Raw genomic sequence first — 13,010 nt, forward strand, 5'->3', positions numbered from 1 at the left:
AACATTATGGCTTATATGGTATACAGTACACTACCCACATCTACAGTACGCTCATAAAGACAGGAATGCCCACCACGTCTGACATCAAGGCATATATGCGACACACTCTGTGAGTGAGTGAGGTGTTGTGGAAGAAGAAGATGGGGTGGAAGAGGACCACGGGGACTCACTGTGAGGCTCCTCATTGGTGCGTTCATCCCCAGGTCACAGAGGGGTGGAGAAACCAACCAGAGAGACAGACTAGAGATGCAAAAAGGAGATTGTCCTAAGGGCCTTGAGGTCCTGCGGCAGCAATCAGTGAACGGTAGCAATCATAAGAGCAGTAAAAAGGGATAAGAAAACATTTTTATGTCATATTCAGCAGATATTTTAAAAACACAATGTCAATTTTAGAGTAAGTCAGTTAAGCTGACTGAACAGAGATGAAAAGCAAAAGCATGTCTTGCACTTGTGTGTGTATGTTTTTGTGTGTGTATGCGCGCACACTCGTATGTGTGCGTGTAAAACAGCTAACAGCATATGCAAATGCAACAACAGCTGCTGCCCCAAATGAACATGTTTAACATTAATGACTTGATTACATTACATTTTGACTTGAAATTGATCTTTACTGACTGACATATGATGCAAAAAATATGTAAACATACTTTGATGGTTAAATAAAAATTGTAAAACATGTCCTATTTGAGACAGAACTCTAAGTTAGGGTTGGAACGAAGGCAGAACAATGTAACGGTATCACATCCTTGTTTCCTTTTTATGCCCCCACCAAGAAAAGAAACTGTCCATCCATCCTACAAACCCCATGTAGTTAGAAGCAATTTCCCAGTGTAATTGCTACACTTAACATATGCAGATGGAGACGTGAGGAAGAGTGAAAACAAAATTACAGGGTCTAAGTGCTATTATGTGGGAGTATAGGTGGCAAAGACTGCAATTACTTTCCCATTTGGAGAAAGGACATGTTCCTCACGGGAAAAAATGTGATCTCTGGGCACATTAATTGTAACTGTGAGTATTTGTTTGAGTATGCAAACTTTCTTGGTTGAACTTCTATTTTTGAGTGCATTTTGAGGGCAGCATCTTCTTTCAAGACACAAGAAATACTTTTGTAGATGTGGGCATGCAGCTCATTTGTTCAATTCTTTATCTCTTAACCATAACCTACAATGATATTCAGGTATTCATAGCTGCTCTAGCACAAACCCCCTGTATGGTTGTTTATGAAAAAGTTTTTTTTAAGTTAGTGGCACTTTTCATACAGTGTCTAAGGATGAGAGAATAATAACGCCGCAATAGCAATAGCATTAACCTCTACTTTCATTTCCACAGATAAGTTTTGTGTAACATTTCATCTGAAGATTTCAATTTGAATAAAATATCCCAAAAAATCACACAGACAAATTTACACTTTTTTGCCTGTGTACACTAACACAGTGGGTTTTAAATCAAACAATCAAGACATGATTGAAGTATAGACTTTTAGCTTTAATTCAAGATGTTTAGCAAAATAAATGCCTTAACTGTTCAGGAATTACAGACCTTTTTATACATAGAATAACCCCACAAGGGAAAGAACTGGGATATTTATTAATTACCATGTCAGACACATGTGTCTTAGTGCTACAGAGCATACTTTTCACTTACTGACTGACAAAACTAAATGTAGACCCACAAACAAGCAGCAAATGAAGGCCGCTGCAGCAGCCTTAGTAGAGCATCGTAACAGAGGAAATACAGCATTTGGTGTTGGCCATGGATTCTAGATTTCAGACATTCATTAACTGAACAGGATTTTCATCCAAGTATTAAAAACAGTCGTGATATTTAAAATGATGTTAGTTTGTCCAATTAATTTTGAGCCTCTCAAATAGGGGCGTTTGTTTAAAACTGGCTGTAGTTCCCTAATGCAGTACTTTTGCGAAGTACCTCTTGAATTAAAGCTGAAAGTCACTTCAATCAAATCTTGATTATTGATTTTAAATCCACTTGGTGTAAAGAGGCAAAATTTTAAAAAAAAAATGTGTTACTGTACAAAAAATGTGTGGACCCAACTGTATACCAAAAGCATAAAATGAGCTAAAAGGCAGACTTTGAAAATACATTTTATTAAGGAGTTTAACAGTATTTAAACCTTTCATTTACTCATTGCACCAGTTTGTATTTTTTATATTTTTTTTTTATATTTTACAAAGCTCCCACGAGGGCAAAGTAAACTAGTGCTATACCTTCAAATGAATTCCCCCAAAGGTTCCAAACTAAGACTCTAACTACTTTGTCTTGCATACAAAGCCAAAGTGATCAGAAAAGCAGATTCATAGGAATGCTGATAATTTAGGTCAGACCTTTACAACTATTCAATGGTAGGCCAGTAGTGTGGGTATATTTAAAATGAGGCTGACAAAAGCTGAGAGTGGTGACAATGAAAAGTAAAGTGGTAAGCCATTACAGCAAAAGCAAAGACCTAAAAGACACTCCAATGCTTCACACATCTGAAACAGCTGGCTCTGCAGGATGATAAATGTGTAACTACTACTATGAGTGACCCACTTCACATTTCAAACTCACATTCATCTTATTCAGAAATATTGTATGTTGATACAGATGTTAAATATTGTGATTTTTTGATGATGTCAACATTAAATATCGAATAGCACTTAGTATGTCACCTAATGACTGATTGTATTCAAATGCATTCCAAAGGGATGCACAGATCAGCATTGGTAGCAGCCAACAGTTGTGTGACGCTGGCCTTTTTTGCAAATAAAATGACATTTTCCACTTTCAGGAGCTGGTGTTTATCTGCTTTGTCAGATCAAATCACTGGATAGATGTTCCAGGAAGTGTCGTGAAGCTGTGAAAGATTTTAAAACTGAACAGTTACAGCAAAATGAAAATGAACAAATTTACATTGGCCCAGGTGTTTAAACTAGTGGATCCCCAGCATTAAATATTACAGGATGCCAATGTTCCTGTAATGCTTGTAGCATTTCTCCTATGTTTTAAGGTTTCTTCTTGAGACCATAACTGCACAAACTGTGATGAGGTGCTTATATAACCTTGAAAATGTTCTAATTAATCGATGTCAGAGAAGGAACACCAGGATCAGGCTTCCTGATTGGAAACCACGAGGGGCTCACGAGCAAATGTGAAATCCTAAAACCATTTCGGGAAAGCCACTGACAGGCTGCAGCATATGACCGACCCCACGTCGTGCAAAATGGCTGTCAAACCGCTGGATATCCATACTGTGACTGAAAGCTGAATGAATGACGTCGGACGAGCCAAGGTTACTATGGAAACGAATATGAGCAGGTGCTATAGGCGCAAAAGCAAGCTAAATACAACAATATACATGAATATGTTCAAGTATAGGGCCTACATGAAGCTATATAATACGTAACAACCTGACCACGTGACAGCGTAGCAAATACACGGCAATGTTTCACGAAGGCCTACTCCGGAGGATGAGATTTTCCTCACTTCCTGGAGGACCAGTAAGCTAGCGCGCGGCAGCACCTAGCCTCAGACGCATCCTAAAAACGTAACTGCTGAAAGTGACTCGCGACGGGTGGAGAAGCAGAGAGAAGAAACACGTTGAATCACTTACGAGAGGAGGGTTTCTTTTATCTGCCGCGTCCAGCACTGTCCATGACATCAGCTGTTTTCCGGCTGTGTTGGGATCGTATGGAGAACGCGGGAGCGCGCAGGTAGCAATCACATCAACAGCACCAGTGCGTGCTGCGGAGGCGCGCAGCCGTTTCCGTGGTAACAGTTTAAGCTCGCCATGCTGCTCTATCACATCATACAAGTATATTTATTTGCATTATTGGTAATCACTTGATACACAGTTAATTTGATCAGACTATGTCATTATTATTATTATTAACTTTGTTTCCACTCCTTTGCCAAGCTGATACACAAACATGCTTATCAGGTTGGCAAAGCTTGTCTATGAGACAGATTTGCTCAAAGACAGTACAAAATGTAGAGACAGTTGTCTGAAGATAGGTTTGTCCTAACAATTAATTAAATTTAATATGCATTTTAATAATCATATTTGCCATATTTGATTATTTAAATTTTATTAAATTACTTGTTTATACTCTAAGATTAGTAAGAGAGAAAGCAGTAACAATGGATAACTATCAGATATACATAAACACATACATATAAATAAACAGTAGAAGCAATATATCGTTACAAAGAGGGCAATTCTTGAAAGAATACAACCACTGGATGTGTGTTAAATCACAACTGTGCTTTTCATGTTATAGAAAGTAAAGTACAAAAGTGAAAACTTGGATTTCTTACTAAATTTCTGTGATATTTCAAGTGACCTGGCTTCACCTGATTTGATATTGCATGGCTGGGTATATTGTCCAAACGTGAGTGTAGTTTCGGTCGTAGTAAATTCAGTAACTGAGATGCAGATTGGTTTTAACCAAAATATCCTTTCGCCATTTAGTTGCTTGAAATCACCCAGAGGTGCGGCAGTATCTCTTAGAACCGGTTGATTATTTGCCATTGATGTGCATTGTTGTTAAATATAATCTTCTGAATTGCTCTAGTAGGGAAATTAAGCCTGCTAATCACCTCATTCTATTTCAGTATTTTAGTGAGCTATGATAGTGTGATATTGACCTGAACCCTGAACTCCATCTGAGCAACCATTATATATATTATGGGCTACATTTTGTTTTGGCATTGTAGGGGCCATATTTAGTGGGGCATCTGGATTACATGCAGAGATTCAGGTGTCTTGTTAAACCACTTAAAACTGACCTATGACTCATTCAAAGGATAAACCAGTGTTGTGTCTATGCATAATTTAACAGCATAACAGACAAACCTAGCAAATAACCCATTTTATGGGTTATTTGTATTTTTAGGCACTTTTTATTAGCAGCCTGTCATAAAACACATAATTCATTCCAATTTCTTTAGTCAAATCTGCTAAAAATGTCAACAATAACAGTTCAACAGGCATGACATAGTATTTTTGCACAAACAAAGTGATTTCCAAAGAGCTGTTAGCCCAACTTGTCAGCCCAAAAAACTATGTGCAGTAGTTCAACAGTATCTTGAGTGATATCCTTAAGAAATGGGAAAAAATCCAGCAAAGACACGAGACATGAGAAATCCATCTGACCCTTAAATTGACCCATCTACTCTTTATTGATGAAATGGTCTCTGTGGAAGGGCTTAAAATAATTAGCAACAGGTCTTATAAAGGGATGAATTCAAATTAAAACATTTGGATCAAAATTCTCGTCAATATGTATGAAGGAGGTTCAACAGTGTAAATCTGTAAAACACAGTTATTTTATTATGGTTTGTGAGTGCATTTGCTCTAAGTCAGTGGTGTCAACATTGAACTGAATTATGAATGCAGAAAACTGTGGTCAGAGTTTTATCCACCATACAGTATCATCTGGAAAGAGTCTGATCAGACTCTTTCCAGATGATACTGTATGATGCCTCATACAGTAGGGCCTCATAGGGCCTCATTTTTCAACATGGCAATGATCACAATCTCCATGCCATTGTAGTAAAAGCATACCTGAATAGAAAAAACATACAATGGAACACTATGAGTATGGATTAGCCTCCCCAGAGTCTGAAACTCAACATTATTGAAGCAGTGTGCGATCATCTTGACAGAAAACAGAACAAAAGGCAGTGAACATCCACAGTAGAGCTTCATGAAGCTGGAGAACTATTCCTGAAGGCTATTACAAGTAAGCTTGTCTAAGAAAGTTCAGGCTATGTTGAAGAATAAAGATAGTCATACCAAATATTGACTTTGCAGCTCGTTAGAACTGTATAAAATCTGTTTGTGCTCTATGTGCTGTATTTCCACTTATGTTTATGTATGTTTCAATAAATCACTGCACCTATATCCAGTGTTTCTAATGGGAAGTGGCTCAAAACTGTTATGCAGTACCCTAAGTACTCCTCTGTTATGCTACTTTCTGTTTCTACTCTACTGTTATTTTGTACACAACATTGAACATCGTGCACTATACCATTTATTTAAAGCCTCAATTCCCTATTATTTTGGAGGTAAATAACATTATTATAGATAAAGCTACCATGCAATAAAACTGCAACAGCTGCCACATTAAAGGGATTTGCTTATCAAAGTATCAATTATTATGATAAAATGTGAACAGTTTTTCTTTTCTTTTTGTCCAGTTTGCAAGATAATTATCCAACACAAAGTTGTTTTGATCAGTTTTCATGTCATAGATGTGAAATGCAGAACATCACTCCATCTCCTGTAAACATAACCAAGATATCTTTTTGTTTTCTGTATGAATTTTACAAAGAAAAATTGACAAATTTATAAAAACAAAAAACCCAAAGCGGCACCATGCTAACAATTCACCGTATACAGGAATATACCTGTTTGCCAGAGCAGAGGTTTGCTTTGCTTTCAAATAATTATTCTTATTATCATTATTTAATATTATCCCTGCTAAGTCAACTCACTAAAGCCATGATTTACTCTTATTTCTTGTATTTGTGCAAACATCAGAAATGTGGCTCACACTTAGTCAATATTCAACCCGCTGCTCCTTTTCTCCTCCACTTCCTTCAACCTAAAGGAACATGATGCTAGAGGACAAGCTGTGCAGCTACTCACAAAGATCACAGCATTTTGTGTTGTGTTCATATATATGTGTTTTTGTGTTTACCACAAAAGACTTATTGGTTTTGTGAACTACTGATTTGAATTCATAATGTGGGAATAAGAGCAAGACATTCATCTTCAAGCAGTTTCTCTGAACAATTCCTCGGCTTCTTTTATGACAAATGGATACGCTCTAAATACTGGGGCGGGGGCTTGCCTCCTTTGACTCTGGATCTTATTTATTATTAAAACACCAAAAGAAAACTTAGAAATAAAAACACTGCAACGTAGAGAGATCATCTGGAAAAGGAAAGGGGAAAGATTGAAACAAAAAAAATTTAGAGAAGCCGTCTGCTTCTAATTACTTCTCAAACTGGTGACTTAGCTTTTCATTTTGGCAGGTTTCCCTACTTTAGCTCCTGCCCAGGACTGTGTCTGAGAGTCAAGACTAATCAAAGGCACTTGCATGTGGAGGACTGTTGGCCTCTGAAGGAACCGAGCCAGTTCAGGCCAGCCTGCTGCGTTTTCTCTCCTTTACTCCTTTTCTTTTCCCTCTCCCTCTCCCTTCTCTTCCTGTCTGTTTCAGGAGTGAAGGATTGGGGCATTCCTTCAAGCTACTTTACTTCAGCTTTCTGTGGGATTTAAACATGCACACTGAGGTTTTGGTACAGTCCATGTTAGTGCCGTTGTTTCTGATCCTTCTCTCTTTCATTGAGGACTCTTTGTTGCAGTCGGTGAGGTGAGTTTGCTTTGTTTTTTTTGTTGTTTTTCTTGTTTATTTTAGGATAGCTTGGAGAGCAAGAAGGAAAAGGGAGGTGCAGACTTTTGCTGACAAAGGCGACACTTAGAGAGTGCAATGTGGGAAAGTTTAGGAAAGTCTATTCCTATAGTTCACACTTGTTTCCTGTGCAGTTTTCTTTATGCCACTTTACTTGCTATCATAATGCTGCGTGTGTCTCGGATTCTGTCGTCTAACATTGGATGCAAACTTTTTTTCTGTTTTGTTTTACTTTCTTTTTGCACAGCTCAGCTTACATTCTTTTGCAGTTGAGCTTATTGTGAGAAAAACAAATCTCCAGTTTAAAAGGATTTGCTGTGGTATCAGTTTATAGCAACAAGCAAAATCAAAATAAGGAGGAAAAGCCCATATTATGCAACAGAAAAGGGTAATTGCAATGAATTATTTTGTATCAGAGCTTTTACTTGTTTTTACCGAAACAACGAACATTCAAGTTTAAACCTCTAATACAAACTGTAAATGGAAACAAAAGGACATCAAGTCAGTCACTGAAACTGGATACAGTAACGAATATAAGACTCATTTCTGTTTACCTTGCTACTCTAAAGTCGAGCCCTGGTTAGCAGAACTGTAAATATTTAACGATGACATAAAGTTGTGGGTGTTTACTCTTTAGCAGGTGCACCGTGCCTCTGTAGTGATTACATTGCATATGTAGTGTACAGGGGATATTTATTGAACAGCTGCAGCTAACCCACACATGCATTGCAGAAAGCAACAGCTACTGGGAATCCAGGTAGTTGCAATACTTTCTTCAGTTTTTCCAACATACATTTGAATAATTTGTGTTTTATTTGTTTGTCAGTTATGTCATCATATTGACCTAGCTGTGTTAAATAAAGTGTAAAAATGCTAAGCAACAAAGTTATGCCTTGTAACCTCAATTCTGTAAGCACAGCCAAGGAGTGCTATGCAATATCCATATTATGCTCAGCCCACACAACATCCTTAGAGCACATGGATTAAGGTTGTAGAGCTCCACCTGTAGTCATAAAACTATGGTAACGCTATATCAGCTTTATTTTTAATCCACACCTTTCTCTCTAAAAGGCCTTTAAGAGGAGCCCCTGTGGAACAACAAGTCACATGATGCCCATCGGGCTCATAGGCTTTTTTTCCATACTCGATGATACAAAAAATGTTTCCTAATGTGACTCAAATGTAATAAAACTAAGGACTGAAAATACATCTTTGAAGATAGTCTAGAAACGGGAAATGGACAGGGTACTCACGTCTCAGATATTTTGTGCTATTATTAAAAGCTTTAAAAGTTTAAAAAGCTAAACAGTGTAGTGCAATGTACTACCACCTTTTAAAAAAAACAAAACAAAAACAAAAACATGAATAAGCTGCTGCTTCTTAGAGAGAAGCTACATCTCATGGATTACTTACTATCTGACAGACAGGACATAGTATGTGAGATTGGGCAGTGCTCTTTCTGATTTGGTGATCTGGTGATGTACATTCCTGTTCACCCTGTATACCTTTGTATGAGCCGTGATCATGCTATCTACAGAAATACTGAGATGATTCTGCAATGGTTGGCTGTATTAGTGATGGGCAGGACCAAGAGTACAGAGTACTAGTGGATGATTTTATTTTATTTTATTTTATTTTATTTTTTGAGTGGTCTGGGGGAAAATGTATGCTTCAGAATGTGAATAACACCTGAGATATGGTGATTGACTTCAGAAGGAGGAGGATGGCTACAGACCTGTATTTATATAAGGGAGCAGTACAAGTTGTGAACAGGCTGAATAGGAAGATCAACATTGAGGATTCATACAAGAATAAACAGTCTCTATTTACTATTTACTTTTAATGTTTGCAGCTAAATGATTTTCTATCACTCAGTTGTAGTAAGTGCAGTTTACCTTGCTGTGGTCTGCTGGGGAAGCACCATCAAAGCCGGTGACACCAACAGACTGAATAAAGTGTTTTTGAAGACTGTGTCTGTCGTTAGCTGCGAACTGGACACCTCTGACACAGTGGTGGAGAGGAAGTCTCTGAACAAACTGTTATCTATGATGAATAATCCTGAGTTGGGAGCATAAAATTGTCTGAAATGTCTTGGTATGCTGAAGCAGTAAGCATTCCTTTCACTGGAATTAAGGGGCTGAGCCCAACTTCTGAAAAACAACCCTACACCATAATCCCCCCCACCCCACCAAACTTCACCCTTGGCTCAGTGCAGTTAGACAAGTACAGTTCTCCTGGCAACTGCCAAACCACTCATCCAGTGGATTGCCAGATGGAGAAGTGTGAGTCGTCGCTCTAGAAAACATGGCTGTAGAGTCCAGTTGTGGCTTTCCACCACTAGTTTGGGCACTTTGCATTGTGCTTGGTGATGTAAGGCTTGGATGCAGCTGCTCAGCCATGGAAACCTTGGCATCCCCTGACCGTGCGCTGTGAGTTTACATGGCCTACTGCTTTGTGGGTGAATTGCTGTTGTCTCCACTTTGTTATAATCCCACTAACTGTGGAATATTTAGTAGTGGGGAAATTTCACAACTCAACTAGTTGCACAGATGGCATCCTATCACAGTACCACTCTGAAATTCACTGAGCTCCTGAGAGTGACGCATTCTTTCACAAATGTTTGTAGAAGCAGTCCTCATACCTTGGTACTTGATTTTATACACCTGTGGCCATGAAAGTGATTGAAGTACCAAAATTCAATGATGTGGATGGGCGAGTGAATACTTTTGGCAAGGTTTTGGTGCTCAGAGCAATTTGCCCAATTTCTTTGAAGAAGTGGTAAGAAGTGATGGCCAGTCCAATGTCTTTCTTCAGTCAGTTAATTAAAACTGTACATTTTGCAGTTTTTATTTTCTTGGATAGCCAAGAAAGTTACTACTGTCCCCTGGGAACATAGTAACAAGGAGAAAAAAAAACAGTTAAACAAAACCCAAGTGTTAAAACCAAGGAAAGTCCAAAATTCTAATGAGGAGCAAGTTAGACTCTCTTCACCAAGCATTAATTCTATGAATTGGAATGCTATTTTACTATTTTGTGGAATTCTGGTTGTATTGAGGGAGGTACTCTACAGAACAAAAGCCAGGCATTAACCAGATCTACCACTGATCAGCTGAACTGGACAGAGTAACACAATCCACAAAGGTCATTTGAATGTCATGCTGCCGTAAAATAAATAAAAAAATGAATAAATGTGATCAGATACATTTCAGTTCATTGCATCGTGTGGCTGAGCTCTGTGATCAGGCTTAAAAGGGCCATTACTGATTAAAGTCTGTGTGAAATGGGGCTTGTATAACCTCCCCGTGACACTCAGGACAATCGCATTCTGTATTTAATTTTAATAGGAGTGTCAAGAACACTTGAGCTGTTGATTTTTTGAAATGTGTCCAGGTTTCAAACGCGGACATCTGGCCAATATCAAGAGAGGGCAGGGATTTAAAAAAGAATGCCAGACGGCATCCAAATGAAACAAATCTCACTCAGAAACGCTTTAGGGTAAAACTCAGAAAACAGCTCCAGAGTGTGCTAAATGAAAAGTGCATTTGTGTCTGTACGATTTGGTTTATTTGAATTTATTAGCTGTGCATGTGGTCGTGTGTGTGTTTCCTAGGCGTTTGTTATTACTCGATAAAGACTCAAATATATGGGCTGTGTGTTACATTCTTCCCACTTTTGTTTTCTTAGACTTCTTTCTTCCAAGCCATTGCACTGAAAGCTACATGTGTTAAGTCCTACCGTACATACCAAATATCTTGAATAGGTCTCCTTATATGTTTAAAGAGAGACGCTGATGCATGACTGAGGAAATATGTCTTTTCCATTTGGATTTGCAACAAAAACAGGTGTGAACACACTTAAACTTTAACCTCATAATAAAAGTTGTGGAAAATCTGATCTATCTTTTTCCCAGCCAGGTGGGTGGTGTTTGCAAGCTGTCCACAGAGTCATCCTTGCGCCGCTGCCGGACGCCTGATGGTAAGATCTGCAGCGGAAGGGGAAAATGTAACTGCGGCATTTGCATCTGCGAGGCCATAGAACCCGGGAAGTTCTTCGGTCCACGCTGCGAGTGCCACGACTGGGTCTGTGCTACATATAATGGGAAAACCTGCAACGGTACGTATGATCCTGTCCTCATTCCTAAGGTCTCAAATGGAGCTATTTTGCCAAAACTACTGGCATCTCAGAGACAGGCACAGGATCTCTTTTGGCACATGTTTCAGTGCACTATTTAATACAGCAATAGTGAAACTTGTCTTAGTTACTTGTCACTATTAAACACTTAAATGGGAAGATTTGGAGTCACATTTTAACGCACACTACATTTACTGATACCTAACACAGTTATATGGGTTTCTATTACAGTAAAAATACTTTTTTTTACACATGATCTGAATTCTAGAGACATGCTGCACATATTTTACCTCTTAGATATGGTTGTTAGTGATGGTTCAGTAAGTGATGCAACAGAACTCTTCACTGTGGGCTTACATCAGAGGAGTTTGGCAAATAAACTGTGCACCTGAAGTGCAGTGTTTGCTCCAGCCAGGTGCAGGAAGAATGGAAACCTTAATCATCAAAATGTCTTTCATATTAGTTTTGGCCTTAATAGGCATTAATATTCATTTGATATGAATTTTGTAATTCAGACTTGGAATGGTTTTAGGGTATTTTTGTTTCACCTGTATTTCAGAGTCAGAAGGGTGCAATATTGTGTAATTGACAGCCCACATTGTCTTGGCAGTACTTCAAAGGGTTTCGCTGGTAATAGGCAGCTGGTTGGTTCTCAAATGTTACCGAGGCATTAGCTTTTGTTGGAAGGAACGGCTTTGAACTTACCCTGCTGCTTGAAATTTTATAAGTTCACAGAAAGAACACTTTAGAGTGCACCTGCACCCAAGAGCAAGTTGAATCATGGTTGGTGAATAGTTTAAGTCATAAAGGCGTAGATATATCAGAAAGTATAAAACTGCTATGATTTTACACAGTTGCCTGTTTATTAGCTAAATGTAACTAAACCTGATGCAGTCTGATGTAACATACAACAATGACCAGTGTTACTATTTTTTTGTAACTTTGTGACTAGTTGATGGTCATCTTTTATTAGCACTAATACAGGAAACAACAACTGTGAATTAAATATATGTAATAATAGATTATATCCTATTCGGGGCATTGTTTGAATTCATTGGCTGAACTGCTCAGAGCAGTTGTTTTGTAGTAGACCCGTGTTGTGTTTAAAGTTTGTTGTGCTCTGTCCAAATGTATTACTTTAGGCTTATAATATCTGGTTTCAAACAAACCAAGCTGATTTGATTCTCACAATGTTAAGCTATATCACAGGGCTATTGTACTGGCCTACATTAGCTGTGAACAAATGTACAAAATAAACAGGCAAACATTTTAGACAACATGTTCACGTAAACTCAATTTGCAATCTGTTACCAAGGCTTAATATGCATTTATCATATGTGGTACTTTGGAGGGTATGAGAAATGCTGGCTCCTCAATGGCAATGGAGGGAAAAATAGTTCTCATCTTTTTTTGTGCATTGTCCTCTTTGGCCACTGTTCTATGAATGTCAAGGTTTAATGGAGA

At 38.2% G+C, this 13,010-nt stretch overlaps 2 protein-coding genes across 9 annotated transcripts in view; one reads left to right on the plus strand and one right to left on the minus strand.

Moving 5' to 3' along the window:
• nalcn (sodium leak channel, non-selective) overlaps positions 1 to 3,749 on the minus strand; it is a 65,183-nt gene extending 61,434 nt beyond the window's left edge. For 3 of the 6 annotated variants that reach the window (XM_025903665.1, XM_025903662.1, XM_003451547.4), the window contains exons 1-2: positions 3,611 to 3,739; positions 171 to 282 (exon numbers count right to left, since the gene is read on the minus strand). In XM_025903665.1, coding sequence (XP_025759450.1) covers positions 171 to 197 — 27 coding nt within the window. In that variant the 5' untranslated portion in view covers positions 198 to 282; positions 3,611 to 3,739. Of the gene's footprint in view, positions 1 to 73; positions 283 to 3,610 lie in introns of all 6 variants that reach the window. The other 3 variants (XM_025903666.1, XM_025903664.1, XM_025903663.1) reach the window with 2 other exon arrangements.
• itgbl1 (integrin, beta-like 1) overlaps positions 3,599 to 13,010 on the plus strand; it is a 53,007-nt gene continuing 43,595 nt past the window's right edge. Inside the window, exons 1-2 of one of the 3 annotated variants that reach the window (XM_025903667.1) lie at positions 3,599 to 3,710; positions 11,326 to 11,528. In XM_025903667.1, the coding sequence (XP_025759452.1) occupies positions 3,652 to 3,710; positions 11,326 to 11,528 (262 nt within the window). In that variant the 5' untranslated portion in view covers positions 3,599 to 3,651. Of the gene's footprint in view, positions 3,711 to 7,076; positions 7,377 to 11,325; positions 11,529 to 13,010 lie in introns of those variants that run through there. The other 2 variants (XR_003216703.1, XM_013275291.3) reach the window with 2 other exon arrangements.

The sequence above is a fragment of the Oreochromis niloticus genome, linkage group LG16, assembly GCF_001858045.2.
Source record: "Oreochromis niloticus isolate F11D_XX linkage group LG16, O_niloticus_UMD_NMBU, whole genome shotgun sequence".
Classification (NCBI taxonomy): Eukaryota; Metazoa; Chordata; class Actinopteri; order Cichliformes; family Cichlidae; genus Oreochromis; species Oreochromis niloticus.